The 21,193-nt window shown below is 50.9% G+C and overlaps 1 protein-coding gene across 2 annotated transcripts in view; it reads left to right on the plus strand.

Annotated features, from left to right (window-relative positions):
• The window catches only part of FAM222A (family with sequence similarity 222 member A), a 55,590-nt gene that overhangs the window by 27,054 nt on the left and 7,343 nt on the right, over nucleotides 1–21,193 (plus strand). The window contains exon 2 of one of the 2 annotated variants that reach the window (XM_027577666.2): nucleotides 3,382–3,509. The exons of the other annotated variant lie outside the window; for it this stretch is intronic. Within the exon in view, the coding sequence (XP_027433467.1) occupies nucleotides 3,428–3,509 (82 nt within the window). The 5' untranslated portion in view covers nucleotides 3,382–3,427. The remainder of the gene's footprint in view (nucleotides 1–3,381; nucleotides 3,510–21,193) is intronic. 2 annotated transcript variants of the gene reach the window in all.

Genomic DNA, 21,193 nt, shown 5'->3' on the forward strand with positions numbered 1-21,193 from the left:
GGTCCCCGGCTGGGGGAGTCATGAGTCAGGGTGGGGCCTCAGAGGAGCTGGCTTTCTGCAGATGGGATGATGCCAAGCAGAGAGGGGGCAGGGTGGGGTTACGGGAAGAACATGAGCGTTTTAGGCGCCTGCCCCATTCCTGTCCCCAGCTTGCTGTGTGACGTTTCCTAGGATGCTTGGCTTCTCTGGGCCTTGGTCACTTCGTCTGACAATAAGTGATTCATTGATTCAGCCAGTCATTCAGCACTATTTATTAAATGATTACTCTTTGCCAGGCACCAGGAGAAAGAGACAAATAAGACATGGTCCTTGCTCCTGAGAAACTCACAGTCCAATGGAGAAGAGACAGACATGAAAATTGGCAGTTACCACTTGGTGTGATTAAGACTGTGTGGGGGGTGCCCAGAGGAAGGACAGCTGAGCCAGAGTCTGGGTTAAAATGGACTGGGGTGGCGGTGCTGTGGGCAGAGGGACCAGCATGGGCAAAGGTTTGGGGGTGTGGGGCAGCTGGTTGGAGGGAGGGCTGGGAGGGCTGGCCGGGATAGGCAAAGAAAGTTGGGCTCTGTTCTGGGGTTGGAGGGGGGACTGACTCTGTCCTGTTGTAGATGGTTGGGATGATGCGGGAACTGGTGGTAACACCCACTCATCACCGTGCTAGGCTGGCTCCTGTCCCCTCCCACACTGACCCCCCCCCACCTGCCCCAGCAGCAGGGCACAGGGTTCCTGAGAAAATGAACAGTGAATTGGGATTAGAGGCACAGAGAGAAAAACCCCTCCCCTTCAAGTGAAGATGGTCTCTTGGGCTGTGGGGAGTCCAGAAGCCAGTGATGAAATGATGCAGGCTGTTGTACTGAGCTGAGGCCTGAACATGGATCCTGTCTCTTCTGGGGGAATCTTCTGTCGCTCCCTGAGCTGGTGACCTCTCGGCTCCCAGAACTGCTTAGGCATCCACCATCGGAGCACTCTGAAAACCAGAGCCCCACTGAGAGGGCAGCTGCTGAGGTCCAGAGAGGCCCCAGATTAGGCAGCCTGCCCTTCACCCCCAACAATTACAGTCCCCAGCCTGCCTCGTTCAGCGGCAAAGCATGCTGGCATGTGCGGCCCATGGGGAGTTGCAGGGGAGGACCTGGACAGGGGCTAGGCTTCTTGGGCCCCTGGCACCCAAGTGAGAGACAAGAAGTGAGGAGGACCTGCAGGGGTGGGGGGTGGGGGTGCTGGGCATGGTCAGGACGCTGTTGGATAATGACCTGGGAGGGATCAGAGGCTCCCTTGGGGTCACACAGTGGGCACTGGGGCAGGGGTATGTAGTTTCCAGCCCAGCCCTGGGGGCTACCCGCTGGTGAGGGGGCAGGCTCATCTAGCCACTGCCTGCTGGGTGGCCCTGCGCGGGGTGCTAGCTCTCCCTGGCTTGGGTTTTCCCATCTGCGGGTGGAGAGGACGTTCACCTGCGGCTGGCCGGCTTTCTCGGGCTCTCCCCTCTGTCCCCCACACCCTGTGTCAGAGCGGTGAGAGGTGGACGCGGGGCCGGGCGGGCGTGTCGGGGGGAGAGGCTGCGCAGCCGGCCCCTTACCTTGCAGGCGCGCATGCAATTGCGCGTGACCGTGGACAGCCTGCATGTGCACGCGAGGGCGCCAGGGGGCGCGGCGGGGCGCGGCGGGGCGCGGCGCTGTGGGTATGGGTGGGCGGCGGCGTGCCCATCTCGGGAGATGTACGTAGTGCGCGTGGACGGCGTCCTGCCCGCGTGTCCCCAGGTGTCCGAGCGGGACAGTGTGTGTGCAGCTCTGTCCTAAAGGGCCTGGGTCCCCTGTCCCCCAGGAGTGATGCCTCCTTCCCCACTGTCAAGGGCTTTCATCCCTGCAATAAACCCCACTTCATTCCCTTTTTAAACTGTGTAATTTCTGTCTGATTGTAATGGCATATTTTAAAATTACCAGAAATCAAAGCCGGGAAGTGGATAGCGCAGCTCTGACTGCATCGTGGCTGCATTAAGGCTGGCGATTGGGGGGTGGGGGTAGGGGGTGAGAACCATCTCCCCTTCCCCATCCCCCCCCCCTTTTTTTTTTTGAGACAGTAATAGGAGAAAATTGGTTTTGAAACTGAATAAAAGTCCCTTTCAGAGTAAATCATTTCTTTCAGGGTACCTTTGCTGAAAGTAAAATAGAGCATAATGAAAGGTGGTTACGTGATTGTCTTTCATTTACCGAGAGGCCAGGACAGACAGGAGGCTGCAACCGTCTCGGGGAAATTCAAGATTGGAATAATTGCGCCGTAACAAGGAGCTTGTTGTGAAATTAGTATCTTAAGAAAGTAGTGAAAAAAGGCTTTTCCTCATGAATACTTCATTATTAGAAGAAAGCAGCAGAATTTAAGGGCTCCAGACACCTGTTTAGTATTAAATAACTCCCCTTTCTTCCCCTTAAACACCCCCCACCCCGTCTTTCTTCCTTTTTTTTAAGAACTGGCAGGAGGATTGAGCTGGCCCAGCTTGGCTGCTCAGGACACTTGTGGGGCTGGGTTCGGGTCAGGTTGGGTGGGCCATTAGGGCTGTCTGGCTGCTGGTTCTGGCTCCTTACCTGGAAGAGAGGAAGGGAGGAGCCCTGCAGAGAAATCCCCGCCCTCTCTTCATGGCCTCCAGGGCAGGCCCCAGCTGGCCTGTGTTCACCTTGCCCCATGTTCACCTTGCCCCACAGGGGCTCTGCGTTCTGGGAACCCTGGTGGCCCTTGGGACCTGGGCTCAGTGCTTAGGCTCAGCACTGGTCAGGGTTGGGGACCGCATTCTCCCAGGGATGCCGTCCTGGACGTCTCCTTGTAGGGGTGCTGTGAGAATGCTCCAGAACAACACTTCAGTACACTGGAACACCCATACGCCTACTGGCGGTTCCTGGGCGCCCCACCCCCACCCCCGTGTACCTTCCAAAGGTGACCACATGGCGTCTTTGCTCTCCATGAGCTCAAAACTGAAGAGCAGGGACAGACCCACTCACAGGTGGTGACAGGAGAGCCACAGGCCACGCCTGGCTGGAAGGGCAACCTGCTGAGGAAACCCGTAGGGGGTGAGGATCTAACCAGGCCTGGGGGCATTGGCGCAGCCCCTTGGAGGAGATGACCCACACAGTGAGCAGGGCCAGGGCATGTGGGACCGGTCAGTTCTGGCCCCGGCGTGGTGGAAATTTACCACTCGAGATCTGGATTCTTTTCCTTTCTTTCCTTTGGTGCCTCTAGGCCTCGGTGTCCTCATCTGTCAGATAAGGGAGGAATATCTGCTTTGAGAGTCTCCAATGTTCTGCTGGGTAGTGGGGAGGCTGCTGGAAGTAGCCGGGGGAAGTGGGAGGCGGGCACGGAGCAGCCCAAGTGACAAGTACCTCATCTCCCTCCTCACAGGGACCCTGCTGCTCCGTGTGCCCCACCGCGGGCCCCCAGCTCCGCCATGCTGGCCTGTCTCCAGAGGACCCAGAACCCACCGGGCCAACACCTGGCCTGCCCGAGCAAGAGCCTGGAGCTCCGAAAGTGTGAGTGCACGCCCTCCCCCTGCGCATGCCTCTCCAGCCCCCGTCTCTGTCCCCTTCCTCTGCCCACTGAGTTCACACCCAGCTTTTCCCACCTCAGGCCTTTGTGGGGGCAGATCCCAGCAGGGAATGCCACCGGAACCCCAGAACATCCACCCACCACGGCCCTGCCCAGAGCTCTCCGTGGTCTAGGCCCCTCCCCCACAACGGCACCCACCCCCTTTGGCTGACCCCCCCATGGAGTGTGACCTCCTTCCCGGGAGTCCCCTCTGACCCCAACCCTCTGCCTGGGACCCCACGATGCACCATGTCTGTCTCACACACCATGATTTTCTGGCACTGGTGGCAAAGAGGACCATGTGGAAGCACATAGTCCTCAGTGATATCCCAGCTCGGGGCCCGATTTGCTGTGTGACCTTGGGCATGTCTTTCCCCACTCTGGGCCTTGTGTCAAATTAGGGAGCTGGACTTGGTGATCTCCAGGGGTCTGTCTTCCTTGACCATCCAGGACAGGAATACCAAACCCTCTGATCTGATTTTTTTTTTTTAGCCACCATAGGGTCTTTTTTGTAATTTGAAGTATTTGGAAACATTTGAAAACAGGGAGATTTGCATAATAATCTGGATTTATAATGTCTCTTGAAAAAAAAAAATCAGAGGATCTGGTAACATAGGCCTGGGTTCTTAAACTGCAGCTCTCAGTTAGAAATGAACTATTATTGTCTCTTCAAAGGGGACAGCTATCGGGGCACACCTGGGTGGCTCAGCCAGGTAAGCGGCCAACTCTTGATTTCAGCTCAGGTCATGATCTCCGGGTTATGACCTCAGGATTGTGAGATCAAGCTCCATGTCGGCTCCATGCGGGGCATGGTGGAGTCTGCTTAAGCTTCATCCCCCCCCCCCCCCCCCCCCCGCTCATGTGCGTGCACTTGCTCTCTTTGTAAGAAAAAGGGTAGGGGGTCAGCTATCTCCCTCTTCGTGCTGTCCTATAGCACAAGATTGGTTGCCCTTCATCATTGCGCTTACACTGTTACTCTTTTTCTTTTAATAAGTGTTTATAATTTTTTTTTTTTTTTTTAGATTTTATTTGAGAGAGAGAGAGAGAGCGAGCATAAGCAGGTGGAGGGGCAGAGAGAGGGGGAGAAACAGACTCACTGCTGAGCAGAGAGCCCGATGCGGGAGTAGATCCCAGGACCCTGGGTTCATGACCTGAACCGAAGGCAGACACTTACCCGACTGAGCCACCCAGGCGCCCCTGGTGTTTATCTTTAGACAGGTAGTACATTCATGTGGTCCAGGATACAAAAGGAATGAAGGGGTATACAGATTGAAGTCTCCATCTCGTTCCTGTCGTATAGCTGCCTCCTCCCCTTCTCACAGGCAGCCCGTGTTGTCCTGTGTGTCCTTCCAGATGGTTCTCTGCATGACCCAGCACACCTTGGGACATCATCATGCACCTCCCTTTTTCACTTAGCCATACATCCTATAGGTCAGCATCTAAAGAGCTTCTTCCTTCTTTGGCCACTTAGTTTTCCATAACAAGGGGGAGCTGTAATTTATTTGACCAGTCCTCTGTATACACTGGACCCAACCTGTTGTCTTTACAAGCAGTGTGACAATACGCAACCATGTGTGTGTGTCACCAAGGTGTGACTAAATCTACAAGATAAACTTCAAGAAAGGGAAATACTGGGTCAAAGGTCTATGCCTTTGTAATTTTGATAGATGTAGTCTGAGGAACATCTTGAGATGACTCTGGGTGAGACAGCCTGTTTGCCCACACTGTCACCATCACAGCATGGTATCAGTCTTCTAGGCTGGTTCACCTCATCAGTGAAAGTAGGATCACAGTGTAGTTTTAAGTTTAACATGAATGAGGATGACGGTCTTTTCATGTTGGAGCCATTTGTTTTATCTTTGAACTTATTCATCTCCTTGGTCCGTTTTTTCAATTGGGTGGCTTTTTGTCCTTATTGAATTATAGGAACTCTTTGTATATTGCGGAATTAGACCTCTGTCATCTGAATTGCATATGGTTTCCCCAATTTATCATTTGTCTTTGATTCTGCCATGTCTTTGTGAAGTGAAATCTGTATTTACTTTTAGGGCCTTTGGATTTTGTGTCATACTTAGAATGTCCTTCCTCATGCTGAGATTATTTTTTTTAAAGTTCCCCAGGCTTTCTTCTAGTTTTTTTATGGTTTAATTTTTTAAATACATGGTATAAAGTGTAAGGTATGGATTCAAGCATATGCAAGTCATTAGGGCAATGCTGTTTTAATTGTTACGGAGTTATAATACATTAAAAATTTTAACAACTTTATTGAAATAGAATTCATATACCATAAAACCCACCCATGTGAAGTGTACAATTAAGGTTTTTTTAGTATATTTACAGAATTTTGCATCCGTCACCCCAGTCATTTTTAGAACATTCTTATCACCGCAAGAAGAAACCCTATACCCTATTCTGGACTTTCCTAAGAAGGGAACCCTATAGCATGTGGTCTTTTGCAACTTGCTTCTTTCACTTAGCATCATGTTTTCAAGGTTCATTTGCATTGTATCATGCACATAACCCCTTTTAATATTTGGTGGTGCTTGTTGTTCCTTGTTAGGCCCCCACCCTAAATTCCTAGAAGTGGAAATTGGCTATTTTTCTGCCTGAACTATAGAATCAACTCATCTGGGTAAGAACAAAAATCCTGTTTTTTCTGGGATTGCATGAAATTTATAATTCAGGGAGAAACTATTTTTTATGTTGATGCCCTCCAGGACCATCAGTTTGTTCAGACTTTTCTGTGTCTCTGGGAATGTTTTAATATTTGCTTCATCTAGATCTTGCACATTTTAAAAGTTTAATTCTGGGTAGTTATCCCTTTTTTTTTTTTTTGGCTAGTCTTTTCTTCCTGAAATGGAGGTTATTTATATAAAGGCTATTAAGTCCTGCCCTTACTGAATTCTTTTATTGTTTGTAATGGTTTTTCAATTTGGTTTCTTGGATTTTCCAGTTACTCTGTTTTATCATGTGCAAATGATAACCTTACCTCCTACTTTGGAAGTTTTATACCTTAATTTCTTTGTCTTACTTAATAGCGTTGGCTGTGATCCTTGGAACAATGAGAAATAATGGTGATAATGGACACTCTTGCTTCATTCCTGACTTTAATGAGAAGCTTTTAGGATGTCCCCATCATGCAAAATGCTGGTTTCAGGGGCAGATGTTTTATCAGGTTAAATAAGTGTCCAAGTATTCCTGTTTTATTAAGAATTTTAAAAAATTAAGAATGGAAATTGAAGCTTACCAAAAGCCTTTTCAGTGTCTATGAAGACAATGTTTTTTTCCTTTAATCGTGTAATAGGAATAAAGATAGAAGATCCCTTTACATCAAACTATCCTTGCATTCCTGGTTGAATCCCAGTTGGTCATGGTGACTATTTCAATATGGTGTTGGATTGGCTTGTCTACTTAGGGGTTTTGCTCCAATTTCATCTGTGAGATTAGTTTTCAGTTTTTTGGAACAATTTTTGTTGGGTTTCACGATCAGTGTTATGCTTGCCTCATAAAGAAAATGGAGGCTTCCCTCCTTTCTCTATGCTTTGTGATAGTTTAAGTAGAAATGGATTATCTGTTCTTTAAAGATTAGTTGATCCTCCATGAAATAGTCTGGGCCAGTGCCTTTCTTTGGGGTGGGAGCGCTTTGATTCTTCTGTAATAATTGATGTTATAATTATTCTGCTCCTTGAATGAGTTTGGTAAATTATGTCTGTCTAGAAAAGTATTCATTCTATCCAGCTGTCAAATTTACTTGGATGAGGTTGAACAAATTAATTTACCGTTTTTAAATGACTATTTCATCCTTATTTCTTGTATATTTTGTGCTTCCCTCCCCAACCCCATTCCCCATTTTTCTTGATTAGTAGGATAGTTAGTTAGCTAAGAGGTTACCAACCTCCCCTTCCCAAAGATCCATCTTTGAGATTTATTAGTAATTACCCTTTTCTGGCTTCTAATTTATTAATTTTTGTTTTTATTTGTATTTAAATCTTCTTTGTACTTTCCTTGTTTCTTAAAAAATTTGAGTTAGAGGCTTAATTTCTTCATACTGATAAACAAGAAAAGAAAAAAATATTAAGGCCATGAAATCTCCAAGCACTGCTTTAGTTGTATCCTATAGGTTCCAATAGAAGGTATTTTTATCATTTTTTAAATCTCTCATGATTTGGTTTTGATTTCTTCTTTGACCTAAGGCTCGTTTGAATTCCACCTATCCGTTCAGGTAGTAGGTGCTTTTGTAATTCATTCTCTCGAGTTACAATGCATTATGATCAGAGAATGTTGTCTGTGATTTCTACTTTTTTGGACTTAAATTTTTCTTTGTGGTGTAATCAGTTTTTGTGAGTTTTGTGACTTTTCAAATGGGACTTGGAAAGAAGTGTGGTTATTTTGGGGATACAGAGTATGGTGTATACAAATTATGTCTCCCCCATTAATGATGTTAGTTATGTCTTCTATATCCTTGCTTACCTGTCATGGATGGAGAAATGAATGAGACACGTACTACTCACCTGTTCCCAGTCTGTCTCTTCTTGCAGCATCTACAGCTGTGGCCTTACACCAGGCCTTAGGCATGGTGATGCAATGTCATTTAACACAGAGATAGTAACACTGCAAATCTTTGTAGTGAGTTGCGTCTTTCTTGGCCATACTTAATGTGATGGTAACCTCTGCTTTTTTGATTCACATTTTCCTTGAAACTTTACCAATCTTTTCATTTCAACCTTTCTAAATTACTCGGTTTAGATGTGACTCATATACCGTAGAGCTGGATTAAGCTTGGTGAGACAATCTGAATGGCTTTTTAAAAATTTTTGAATGTTTTAGCCCATTTACATTTATTGATATGACAGGTGTCTGATCTATTTTGCGCTTTAATTGGTTTGAAAAGTCTATCTTGGGGCGCCTGGGTGGCTCAGTTGGTTAAGCATCTGCCTTCAGCTCAGGTCACGATCCCAGGGTCCTGAGATTGAGCCCTGTGTCAGGCTCCCTGCTCACTGGGGAGTCTGCTTCTCTTGCTCACTCTCTCAAATAAATAAAATCTTAAAAAAAGAAGGCTATCTCTATGTGATCTGTGCTGCTCTGTGTACCCACGAATCATAAAGAAGGTTGTTTTTGTTCTAGTGCTGTAGCTTTAAAACCCTGATCTCTATTTCTTTGGAACAGTATCTGTTACTGTCCCTAAAATGAACAAAATGATGAAATCAATGTATTTCCTTTTTCTCCCTACATTTTCTTAGAGTTCATCTCTTCAAATTAAGCCTTCATTACCTGACATCGGTTCCCTTTTTAAGATTTATTTATTTTAGAGAGTAAGCACAAGCAGGAGGAGCAGAGGGAGAGGAAGAAAGAATCTCAAGGAAACTCCACACTGAGCACCGAGCCCAACGCAGGGCTCAGTGCAGAGCTTGATGTGGAGCTCTGTCTCACGAGCCTGAGATCACAACCTGAGCTGAAACCAAGAGTCGGACACTTAACCAAGCCTGTGCCACTCAGGTGTCCCTACCTGACATCAGTTTTAAATATCTTTTGGAGCATCTTGGGCGCCTGGGTGGCTCAGTTGGTTAAGCGACTGCCTTTGGCTCAGGTCATGATCCCGGAGTCCTGAGATCGAGTCCCACATCAGGCTCCTTGCTGAGCAGGGAGCCTGCTTCTCCCTCTGACCCTCCCCCCTCTCATGTACTCTCTCTCTCATTCTCGCTCTCTCAAATAAATAAATCTTAAAAAAAAAAAAGATTTAAATATCTTTTGGAGCATCTGGCTAGCTCAGTCAGTAGAGCATACAACTCTTGGTCTCAGGGTTGTGAGTTCGAGCCCCATGTTGGGTGTAGAGACTACTAAAAAAAATAATCTTAAAAAAATATATCTTTTGATCCCAACTACTAAATATGAGGCTATCTATGTACTTCTACTTCCATTCTTCTCTTTCCCCTTCCCAACCTTCTTAGTGATACCATTACTCTGTTCCCAGGACTTGTAATGTTGGTTACATCACCACATTCCCAGTTATTTCAGTCTCTCCTAGAGAAATAGGGTCAGTGCTCACCACCAGTACTTGCACCTTAGTTTCCCATCATCCAGTTAGTCTGTGGGTATATGACTTAAGGCCTCAAGTGAACAGCATTCCAGCAGTTCCCCCAAGTACAGAAAGGTATATCTTGTCAACTTTCTGCTTGAATGAGTGAAAAATTATCCGTGGGTCACTTTGTTTCTTTGAGGATCTTTGCAGACCATATTCCATTCTCTAAAGTTGAATGTTGCCATGGAGAAGTTGAAGCCTGATTTTTCCTCCTTTATATTTCACTTTGATCTTTCCATGTCTTTCCTGTTACTGCTTTTACTAGCATGTGTCTTGGTGTTGACTGTTCAGAGTCTCTTTTGCCCAGAACACAGTACCGTGCCCTTTTGACAGGCAGATCCAAGGCTTGCATAATTTCAGTTTCCTTCTTTGGAGACTCTAGTTAAGCAAAGATTGTCTTTTGCCTATCTTCCTGATGTACCCTTTTCACTTTGCTCACTTTTTTTTTTGCATTTTTTCCTTGGACATTCCATTTTCCCCTTTTGCTTTTACAAGTTTTTTCTTCTACTCTTGTATATCTGTTTTGTGTTTTTGTTTTATAGAAACAATTGTTTACAAAGTTTTTCCCCTCACAGTGAAACATTTGGCTATAATCTTCATCTCATCTGTGGCTACATTTTTCTGATGGGAAGTGGGGTTTTTTAATTTTTTTTTGCCAGCCGTTACTTAGGCTTTGCCTTTCTTTCTCATTTTCCTTTCGATTAAATACCATGCTGGTTCAGTTTTATTACTTGCCTCTGGAGGAGATGAGTTTTTTCTCAGCCCGGCTATTTCCCTCGAGTTGCCTCAGAGACAAACCAGTTCCTACAAGTATGGCTTATTCAAGGGATTTCTTTTTAGCCCTACCTTATTTGATTTTCAGAACCAAGTGGGCCCAGGGAAGGTCTATAAAAGCTGATGTATCCCTGGTTTCACTGCAGCAAAGAACTGGGTTTAGATTTTGTTTAGATTGGCACAGGGTGTACAGTTGGGAAGTGTATGCTGCTGGTTTTTCCCGAAATGCACAGCTACGGCACTCTTTCTGCTTCCTCCCTCAGCCCCACTTGATCTCTGTTGCTTTGGGCAGCCCGTCTACCTGTTGTTGTTTAGGGGTTTAGCTATCTCCTAGTTTTGCCAAAAAATGGAACTTGTGTTTTTGTTCCATGTTGCTTCTGGGGTATTTGTAGAAAGAGAAGGTATTATATCAACATTCATCAAAACTGAGGTGGTTCTGCTAGTTGCTAGTGTTCTTTCAGAGATGGGAGAGAGAGAAATATTTGCCTTATCAAAAACAGAACAAGGACAGATAATTTGGCATGGGGGGGGCTTTGGTTTCAAGGAATATGTTTTTCATGCATAGTCCCCTTCATTCCTTTATATGACCTTCAGGGAGAACATATTCTCTTTTATTAAATTAAGTACTTCACTGAATAGATTGTCCATGGCACCCATTCAGAAAGCATGAGAATTTAAAATGAAAAATAACTCTTTTTCTCAGAGGAAACCAATGTTGGCAGTTTCTTAAATACCCTTCTGAAAAATACACATGCAGGAGGAACAATAAATACTTTTGTGTAAACATTCACATCCCCCCCACCTTCTTCATTCCTTGCCTTTTTTCATTACCAATATATCCCGGCAATTATTCACCATCTGACAGAAAGAATGCCCTCATTCTTTTTAACAGCTGCATTGTATTCCATCTGTTGGACATGTAGGTTGTTTCTAGTCTCTTGCTATTCAGAACAGGGCTGTAATGAATCTTTGTACGTGTATTTGTGCAAAACAAAATTCTCCCAGGGTGGACTTACTGGCTCCGAGGAGCTGCGTGTTTTAACCTATGCCACCAGCTGGAGGCAGGGGCTGGGCCCGATGACCCGGACGAGTCCTTCCTTCCTGCTCCAAGGCTTGAACAAGACAGTGTGGAGGGCCACCAAGGACGTCCTGCTTCTCCAGCTCAGTCAGACCCTTTGACATCTTCGCACTTATTGGAAAAGACAGTGACTCTGCTTGTAATTGAAGAGCACAGGAAAGCGGGAGGCAGGAAGGGAGATAAGCAAATTGAATTGGGTGCCCGGCTGCCGGTCAAGGCCTGGACACTTGGCAGAGGAGGCTCCTGCCCTTTCCTCCTGGGCATGACTCTGGGGCAGTCAGGCCTTAGGCAGACCCTCCTGTGCCTGTGGCCTTCGGGCAGAACTGAGACAGAAAGGGCTCTCCTTGAGCTTTGTGACCAGACCATAGGCTGTGCTGCATTTCTTACCCCAAGAGAAAGGTCTCAACTTGGCCATATGTACTGTCCTTGGACAAGTTGGTCAGCTTCTTAGGGCCAGTGTTCTCACTTCTGTAAAGCAAGGGGTCGGGTCAGGTGGACCTAAGAAGCCATCCAGCTCTGACCACCTGTGACAATAATGTCAAAAGCCTGGTCGAAGGAAGACGTGGCCCAGTCTGAGATGCCCTTCCTCCATTCCTTAGAAAATGGGATCAAAGCAGCCTGCCTCCTCCACACAAGGCTACACAAGGCATGGCAACCACATAGGCCCAGAACATGGCCAGCAAACCAGAAATGGCTGCAATTTCCCTCTCTGGGACCTGAAGTCAGGCAGGTGGAGGAGCAAGGAGTGGGGGTGGCCCTGTGTCCAGGAGCCTGGGCAGCTGGAACAGGTGACCAGAGAAAGTGACCTGGAGAGGAAAAAAAGGTGTGTGGGTGTGTGTGTATGCGCGCGTGCACACGCAGGTAGGGATCCATTTCCCCTCCCCTACCTCAGGCCTAACTTCTTAGGCCACTCCCAGCTGGCCACAGTCCCTGGGTCCCAAACAGGACCTGCCGATACCTGGGACAAAAGCATGTTTTTCTCAGCTGCTCAGGACCTTCCCTGCTAATAAATAGTTGACTTTCTCATCGTGGTGTTGAATCAGAATCATAAACTTGGAGTCCGCACTGCTTTAAGTATAGGCTGTGCAGAGAGCCCCAGAGAGGCACCATGAGGGTTTGGGGGTGGCATTCAGGGATCTGCCATCCAGGAAGGGAAGAGCTGAGGCAGCTACCCCAGGAGACTGATGGGAGCTGCCACCCTTGCTCTGCCAGGCCTCAGGTAAGCGGCACAGCCTCTCTGAGCCTCAGACTGCCCTTCCGCAGGTGAGAGTAGCGGGCCCACCCTGCCTTCCCTCCCATGAGCCCCCAGGGCAAAGGCTTGGAGACGGAGATGGTCCAGGGGGTCAAATCCTGGCTGTGCCCCAAATGGGGCATGTGTGTGGTCTTGGACAAGTGAGTGACTGGCCAGCTCCGGCCCTGTTAACTCCACTGTGATGGGAGGGTAAGAACAGAGAACCCCCAGGGCCTGGTAGCAGACTCAAACACTTCACCTGCCCCACCTCCCCCCAGAAAGTGGGAGCCCCCCCGCCCTGCACTCACAAAGGGACAAAAGGTTTCCAGCCCACTCCCTCATCTTCATGGGAGGAAGGGCTTGCTAACCCCAGAGGAGCAGGGAGAGGCTCTTCTCCCCCGTTCCCACCCCTCACCCACCAACCTTGACCCCAAAAGGCTGGAACGGCAGCCCCACGAGCATTCCTGCAGGTGCAGCTGCTTCCACTGACACTAATAAAATACGGAAGAAACAAAGCAATTTAAAATTCCAATAAAATTAAAAACAAACCTCTAGTAGCAGATTCAATTATGGAGCTGTTGCTGAGTGCAGCCTGGGGACAGAAGGAAGGTCCAGTGCCACCCCTGCCACAGGAACCATGCCTAGGAGGGGACAGAAGCTCAGAGATGAAGGGCTGGGAGAGGGCCAGACAGGGTCAGGCCCCTTTCTATGATTTAACAAATAAAAATCAGCTCTTACACTAGGAAGGAAGGCAAACTTCCTCTGCGACAGAGCATCCACAAATAATCCACCACAAACCAACCCGAGGGTTGCTAAAATCAGAGCCAGACAAAGATCCAAATCACTGCCTTTCCACCCTGCACAGAGGTCATGGCCAGCTTAGTGAGACAGAGAAAATAAACAACAAGCTATAAGGATTAGAAAGAAGTGAAACTAGCTGCATAGAAACCCCAAAAGAATTCAGCAAGATTGCAGATATAAGGCCAACACACAAACGCCGCCGTGTTCCCCTGCACCAGGAGTTGGCAAACATTTCCTGTAACTTTTCAGATATTTTCATCCCTGCAGGCCATACAGTCTCTATGGCAACATACTCAGCTCGGCCATGTGGTAGCGCGGAAATGAATCGGCGTGGCTGTATTCCAATAAAACTTTATTTACAAAAGCAGGCAGCAGGCCAGGCTTGGCCTATACGTGGTGGTTTGCTGGCTCCTACTGTATACCAACTACAAAGAGCTGGAAATTACATTTTTAAAAAAGACACTATTACTTTTTTTTTTTGGAAACAGCTTTCCGTGTACGGTAACACGTACCACACACTCCATCCATTCAAAGTGTACTGGTGAATACTTTGTAGAGTGAATTCACAGGGTTGTGTCATCATCGCCAAAACAGAAAGCCCGCACCCATGAACAGTCAGTCCCCATTTCTTCCAGACTCCTTATATTCAGCTTGCTCACCCACTGTCTCTGCATTTACCTGTCTCGGACATTTCTGATAAATGCAATCCTACAAGGTGAGGCCCTTTGTGTTTGGCTGTTTTCATTTCCTATGTTTTCGGGGTTCGGCCCCCAGGTAGCTTGTGCCCATACGTCATTCCTCGTCATCACTGAGTAATCTTCCCTTGCATGGCTACATCATGTTTTCTTTACCATGTACCCATGGACAGGGGTGTGGGTTGCTCCACCTTTGGGGGCGATCCTGAGTAATGCTGCTGTGAATGTTCGTGTACAAGTCTTTGCGGGGACACAGGTTTTCATGGTCTCGCGGGTAAACCTGAGAGTTGTGTTGCTTGGGCACGTGGCCATTCTCTGACTCTCTGAGGAGCTGCCAGAACAGTCCCCGGAGCAGCTGTGCTGTTGTGCGCACCCGCCGGCCGCAGGTGAGGCACCACTTCCTCCACATCTTTACCGAAACTTAACCACCCAGCTTTCTGATCCCAGCCATCCCCCTGGCTGGGAAGTGGGATCTCACTGTGGTGTTGACTTGTAGGGGGAGTGTTCTGATGACTAATTCCAGCTCTTTATTGGTTCTAGGTCTGTTTGGATTTTCTCTTTCTTCGTAAGTCAGTCAGGTAGCTTGTGTCTTTCTAGGAATTGTCCATTTTATCCACGTTACAGTATTATTATGTTAAGAAACTAAAATAAATTGGTGAAAGAGGTAAATGACGTTTGTGGAGAAAAGCATGTTCAGTGATATTTTTTAAAGACCTAAATAAATGTAGATATACGCCCTGCACATGGACAGAGATTTCAATAGGGTGAAAATCAATCCAATCCTTACATCCTGACCATTTGTGTATGTGTGTGTGTAACTTGAAAAGCTGACTTTGAAGTTGATAAGAACAAAAGGCCAAGAATGGGCAAGGCGCTTCTGACAAAGAGTATAAGTGTAGAGGACCAGACTAGTACTGCTCTGGCTTAAGGCTGAGGTGGTGGGATCAGCACGGGGACAGAGGGAGCCAGGGCATGGAGCAGAACATCTAGACATGGACCAGTGTGCATGTAAGCTCAGTTTGGGACAAAGCAGAAGCTGCAGATCCCTGGAGATGGACATATAGTGCTAGGACCCTGGTTATTCACATGGAATGAATGACGTTGGAGCCCTACCTCACACCACACACAATGAGGACTTCCAGACAGACTAAAAATCTGGTACCATGCGATGCAAAACCGTATCATTCTTTGAAGCAAATGACGGGGAATATCCACCAGGAAGGATTTGCAAATGGAAGGGGGGGCGGGAAGCACAAATAAAGGAAACAAGTTGGAACACATTAAAATTAAAAACTGCCGCTCAGCAAAATGCACCATAAAAAAAAGTCAAGACTAGCCAAAGATTGAGAGGGGGTGTCTGCAGCACCAATGATGGACCAGTATCCAGAACAGACAGCCAGGGATGTGACTGCAGAGAGAGAGCAAGAGAGCAATGCGGAGGGGCAGGGGGTGGGAGGGGGCTGGGCACATGGGGAGGGAAGGGTAGATGAGTCAAACCTACGTGGTTGTGGATGGAGACAGAGGGGCTATGTATGTGGCCACAAGGAGGGAAGATGAGGCAGCAGTTCCAGAGGGCACCAGGCAGGCAGCAGTCAGCGAGCTGGGCAGAGGGAGACCGTGAGCAGTAGGCTCTCAGAGGCCAGGCAGGGAGCAGGTAAGGGAAACTGAGACACATGTGAGGGGCAGGAAGGCCAGGCTGCGTGAGGGATTAAAATCCACCCAGCCCAGCCTGCAGGGCCCCCTTGGGCACTCCAGGGCGTGGAAGGCATGTGTGGATGCACGCGTGAGCCTCTGAGCACCTCCCCGTCTGTGTACAGGACAGCCCTCAATATCTGGGCACCTGTGAGTCCACACGCGTGCCCCTAAACATCTGAGCGTGTGTACATGTGAGCCTGCATGCATGTGCACGCACATGGTTGGAGAATGAGAGGATCCTTCCTGCAGTGCCCAGTGATCACCGCCACCCTGCACTGCCTAGTCTGGTCCAGAAAGAGCTAGAAGGCAGGCGGCCAGCCTTCTCTGAGCACCCACGTTGTACCAAGATTTCTGACATGCATTCTCTCACGGAAGACCCACTCTGTTCTCTTAGGGCAGGTGGAGACCAGGGAGCTGCGTCACCCCCCTGAAGGCACCCTGCTGGTGACTGGGGCACCTGGATTCACACCCCAGGCAGCGGGCTGGGGGCAGGTCAGGGTTGTTGGCAGCCACCCTCGTCCCTTCCCCCCCAGCCCTCCCAGTGCAGGCCAGAGGACAGCTGCATCTGCCCCGGCCCAGCCGCCTTCCCCACCTCCCCCACCTTCCTGGGCGGCCTCATTAGGGATTCTGCTGGTGCCACCAGCTAATTAGCGTCACGTTAATTGAGCATTCAGGAGGCTGCCACCTCCAAGGGCAGAGTGTCGGCAGCAAAGGGGAATGCAGATGCGGACTGCTCCTCCCTGTGGGCTTGGGCCAGGCCCTATGCTCAGGGACCCCTTGTGCCCTCGATGGCCCGGGACACCCCTCCCCCATTTCAGCAAGGTAACGCGAGTTTGGTGGCTTCTGGAGCCCGAGGCAAGGACAGGCAAAATGTGCAACCGCATGAGAAAGAAATGACATTTGCTGAGCACCTGCTCTGGGCCTGGTACACCTTTAGTCCTCCCAGTCCTCCGAGGGGAAAGCCACAGTCAGCTCCATCTTACAGTCAAAAAAAAAAAAAAAAAAAAAAAAAAAAAAATCCCAGGTCCCCCAAGGGAACAACTTCTGTAGGAGTGTGTCCAGTGGACCGGCAGGAACCTGTGGACAGTACCTGCAGGGCAGGCATGTGGCCATGGGAGGTGCCTGGGGGCCCACGGAAAACCCCGGAGCCTGGAGCAGGAATTCTGGGCTGGCGTCTCCCTACCCCCCCGAACCCCACCCCTGAATCCACCACCATGCCCTCCTCTACCTGCCCCTCGGGGAGCGACTACCATGGGCCTTACAGTGCAGAGTATCGCATGGACTTCGGCCACCTGTGATTTGTCCACCCCTTCTCCCCTCAGAGATGAGAAACTGAGGGTCCCGTTAAGCGGCGTGCCCAGGGTCAGCCACTGAAAGCGGTAACACTGCGCATCAGTCCACCACGGTCCCACCCCAGCCAGGGTCCGAGCTTTGCACCTGTGTGGGCTCTCCTGCAGAGCCCCCACCCGTCCACCCGGGCTTCTCCCCTCCTGACGGGGGGCTGCCAGGGGCCACCAAGTCCCGCTCTCCTGTCTCCCTGTAGCAATATAAATCCCACTCAAAGGGCTGCTTTTAATTGGCTTAACATACTCGTTAATAACCACGTCTCTTTAAGGCACCTGTAAAAGGCCCATAACATTAACGTAATGGCAGGAACAACTCATCCGCACTTGCAGCCAGCCTTTTAAATCTCCCGACAGGACTCTAATGGGGGCCATGGGGCAGGGCAGCCCAGCTCGCAGGGTGGGTGCTGTGGTTCCCGCGCACGGGAGCCCCGGTTCCATCTGTCTGCTGCCCCCGCAGCCTCCCGGGGGCCTCGGAACAGGGGCGTCGCTGGACTCCGCAGCGCCTTGCAAGCACCTGCTGTGGTTCCACACTTTTTTCAGGGGTCAGGGTGGTGAGAAAGAGCTGGGCTTGCCCTCAGCATTTCGCCCAGGAGACAAGGGACAGTTACAGCCTGGGGGCCCCGGGACGGGGGAGGGGGTGCAGAGCCTGTCCCCGCGGAGACCTGGAGCATCAGAGCCAGCGGCTTCTTACTCCATTCTCGCAGTGCATAACTCAAGACACCTTCTGTACGCCAGGCTCTATATGGACAGTTCCACCCCGACCCCAGACTCACCACTCTCCACCAGGAGCTGGGGGTGCAGTGGGCAGAGACGGGGGATTTCCCACCAAGGTGTGGGGGACCGATGGACACAGACCAGAGGAGGAGGGTGTCCACGGGTTGTGAGCACAAGGGGACATCATTCCAGCTGGGCTCTAAAGGACCAGTGGGAATTTGGTTACCGAGGGGAAGCATGTCAGGGTGAGAGACCCGTCCCAAGCCAGGGCGTCCGTGGTGCGCAGCGACTGAGAGTGGGGGCCTGGGGGACAGATGACGGGGGCTCAGAATCTGGCTCACAGATCTTTTCTGTGCCACCAGGGCTCTTGAACTGGTGGTTCCTCGGGGCACCTTCCACCCGGCAGGTGTACGGTTTGCCCTGAGCCGTGTTCTGAGCACGGTTTTGGGGGTGCATGCCTCTGGGCCGGGCACAGCCTCCCCACCCACCCCAGTCCCTGCCCGGGCCATTCCCAGCCCCCCTGTCCTCCAGTACTCAGCAACAACATTCAGGGAGTCGCATTAGCAATCCACACTTGACACCCTGTTCCCTGAATGTCTCCGCTCCTCTTCTGAAACCCAGGGGCGTCAGAGGGCAGGGCTGGGAAGATGTGGCCCAGGGCAACGCTCCACCGAGGGTGTTTGTCGGCATGTGAGAGGGGTCCCAGGGACACTGTGGGTGTGTCCACGGGGCCTGTGGGGAAGGAGGGCTGCAGAGAGAGGTCAGGGTCACATGGCCGAGGCCTCGAATGCCAACCTGAGTGTTTCAGACTTCACACAAACAGGGGCTCAATGGAGGGTGTTACAGAGACGCACCCGAGGGCTTTAGTGAATTCATCACCACCAGCCACCATGGCACCCTGAGGATAGGCCCCTTGACGGCCCTCATAAAATCTCTCCCAAGACCAGCAGCAGTGTCCCCATTTTGCCCAAGGGAAAACTGAGGCCCAGAGAGGGGTAGCAGCCTGCCTGAAGCCACACCATGAGCGGCAGAGCCAAGATTTGAACCCAGACGTCTGTGACTCAGCCCACGTTTGCTTCCCCCCTCCCCCGCGCTGTGCTGCCTTCTCAAAAGGCTGCCAACCGCCCTTCGTGCTCTGCTCAGGAGTAGAGGCAGCCTGACGGTGGCGGGGGCCCAGGCAGGGAGCCAGGGAGGGCCTCGGGCTGCTCAAGGCCAAGGGAAGAGGCGGCAGCTCTGAAGCAGGCTGCATGACGCAGGCGTCAAGGGCAGGGCCCTGGGAGGAAGGAGAGCTGCGGGCCTGTCCCCCACCCTAACGCAACACACGGTCATGGCCAGCCCCTGGCGACTGCAGAAAAGCACAGAGAAGAAATAAAATAGCCCCCCTCACCAGGCAGGGCCATGCTGGCATCCGGGGCTTTTCTCTTCAAGTCTTGGCTTGACGCCCCCCCCCCTTCGAGAGGGAAGGAGAGAGACTGAGGGCTCATGGGTACAGCCCCTCTGCAACCTCCTTTACACAGGCCTGTACTGCACACCTTTGCCCACTTCGTCAGAGCCTTCTAGAACCCGAGTTTTAAGGCCCAGCAAAGCACATTTCTGCTGAGGACCTGCTGGGTACTCTGTCTCGTGGGAACAATGAGGGTGCTCCCAGGACTTCTTCGTGAGCCTCCTTTACCTGCCCTATTTCCCACCCAGGAGCCTGAGGGGTCCCATCAAAACTCAAGGAAGGTCATGTCGCTGCTCTGGTCCCCGCCCTCCAATGCAGAGCAAGAGCCTAGGTCCTCATAGTGCCCGACCCCGTCCACCTTCTACGACCCTCGCCTGTAGACTCTGCTTCCCCAGTCCCCTTGGCCTTGGCACTTGCTGTCCCCTAGCGGAGACCACTCTTCCGTCAGAGAGCCACGTGGCACTCTCCCTCGCTTCGCAGCCTTCCCTCAAAGGCCACGTGATCAGAGATGCCTCCTTCACTGATCACCAAGTCCACACTAGGCACCCCTCCCCCGGGTCACTCCCTGCCCCCTGTGCCCTGCTGTTTTGCTTACTGTGCTTGCATAACAAACTACCCCCAGATTCAGAAGCCTACGACAGCCATCTATCCATGCTCGGAGCACAGACAAGGGCACAGTGGGGAGGGTGTGTCAGCTCCATGACGCTGCCGGGAGCAGGGTCGGGAAGGCCTCTGCTGGCCTGGGAAGACCCGGGCTGGGGGCTGGAAACTTCTGAAGGCTTGCTACCTCACACATCAGGTGGTGGATGCCAGCGGTCCACTCAAACGCCCACACGGGGTCTCTCCATGTGGCCTGGGCTTAGCAGAGCACAGTGGCTGGGTGCCAGGGATGGACACCCCGACAGACCGACACAGAGCCACCTCGGTCTCTGTGCAAAGCCACGCTGCCTGTAACTGCCCAGCCAGGATGGCCGCCCGGCACCACGCCTGCCACGCCCCCCTCAACAGAACGGAGTAGCTGAGTTACCTCCCGTTAGAGCGAAGGAAGATCGGCCTCCACTACTTGTGGGAGGAGTGCCAAAGAATTCGTGGACAGGTTTTAAAAACTAGCACGCCTGCTTTGTCCTTGTTGCCGGGGCCTGTGGCTGCCTGACGTGGTTATAGGATTGTCGCCCCTGCTAAGACTGTCACTCCGTGAGGGCACGGACTCTGCTCTCACCGCCGCTGCTCCTCCAAGGCCCTGTACACACATAGACAAGGGCCTGGAAGCTGGAGGGAGGCTTCAGAGAGGCAGCTCTCCACGGGGCTGTCTCCTTGGCTTAGCTCCCCCTGGGACTCATTCTCCCACGTGTCATGACTGGCCACGAACAGGGGCCCCCAGGCCGGAGGCGTCCGTCCGGACACAGCCTCGTCATCCAGTAAGACATTCCCGGAAACCTACTCTGGGTCCTGTAGACACCTGGGGACATGGCAGTGAACAGGCCAGCTCAGGGAGCCCGAGTCTGCTGGGGCAGGAGGACAGGCCCAGGGCCACCAGGATCTGCTGTGGTGCCCGAGGTGGCCGTGCCCAGGCACTGATGGGACCTCCAGGGGAGGGGCTCCCCTAGTCCAGCTGGAGGTATCAGGGAAGGCAGGGAGGGAGTAGCATCGAAGAGAGAGGCCCTGGGGTCCCCCAGCAGGCTCCCCACCTCGCCCGCCACACGTTAACCCTGTGAGCCCTGCCGCCCATCCTCACCACTGGGGACGGCTGGCTCAGCTGGCTCCTTCTGTGA

The sequence above is a fragment of the Zalophus californianus genome, chromosome 14 (assembly GCF_009762305.2).
Source record: "Zalophus californianus isolate mZalCal1 chromosome 14, mZalCal1.pri.v2, whole genome shotgun sequence".
Taxonomy (NCBI): domain Eukaryota; kingdom Metazoa; phylum Chordata; class Mammalia; order Carnivora; family Otariidae; genus Zalophus; species Zalophus californianus.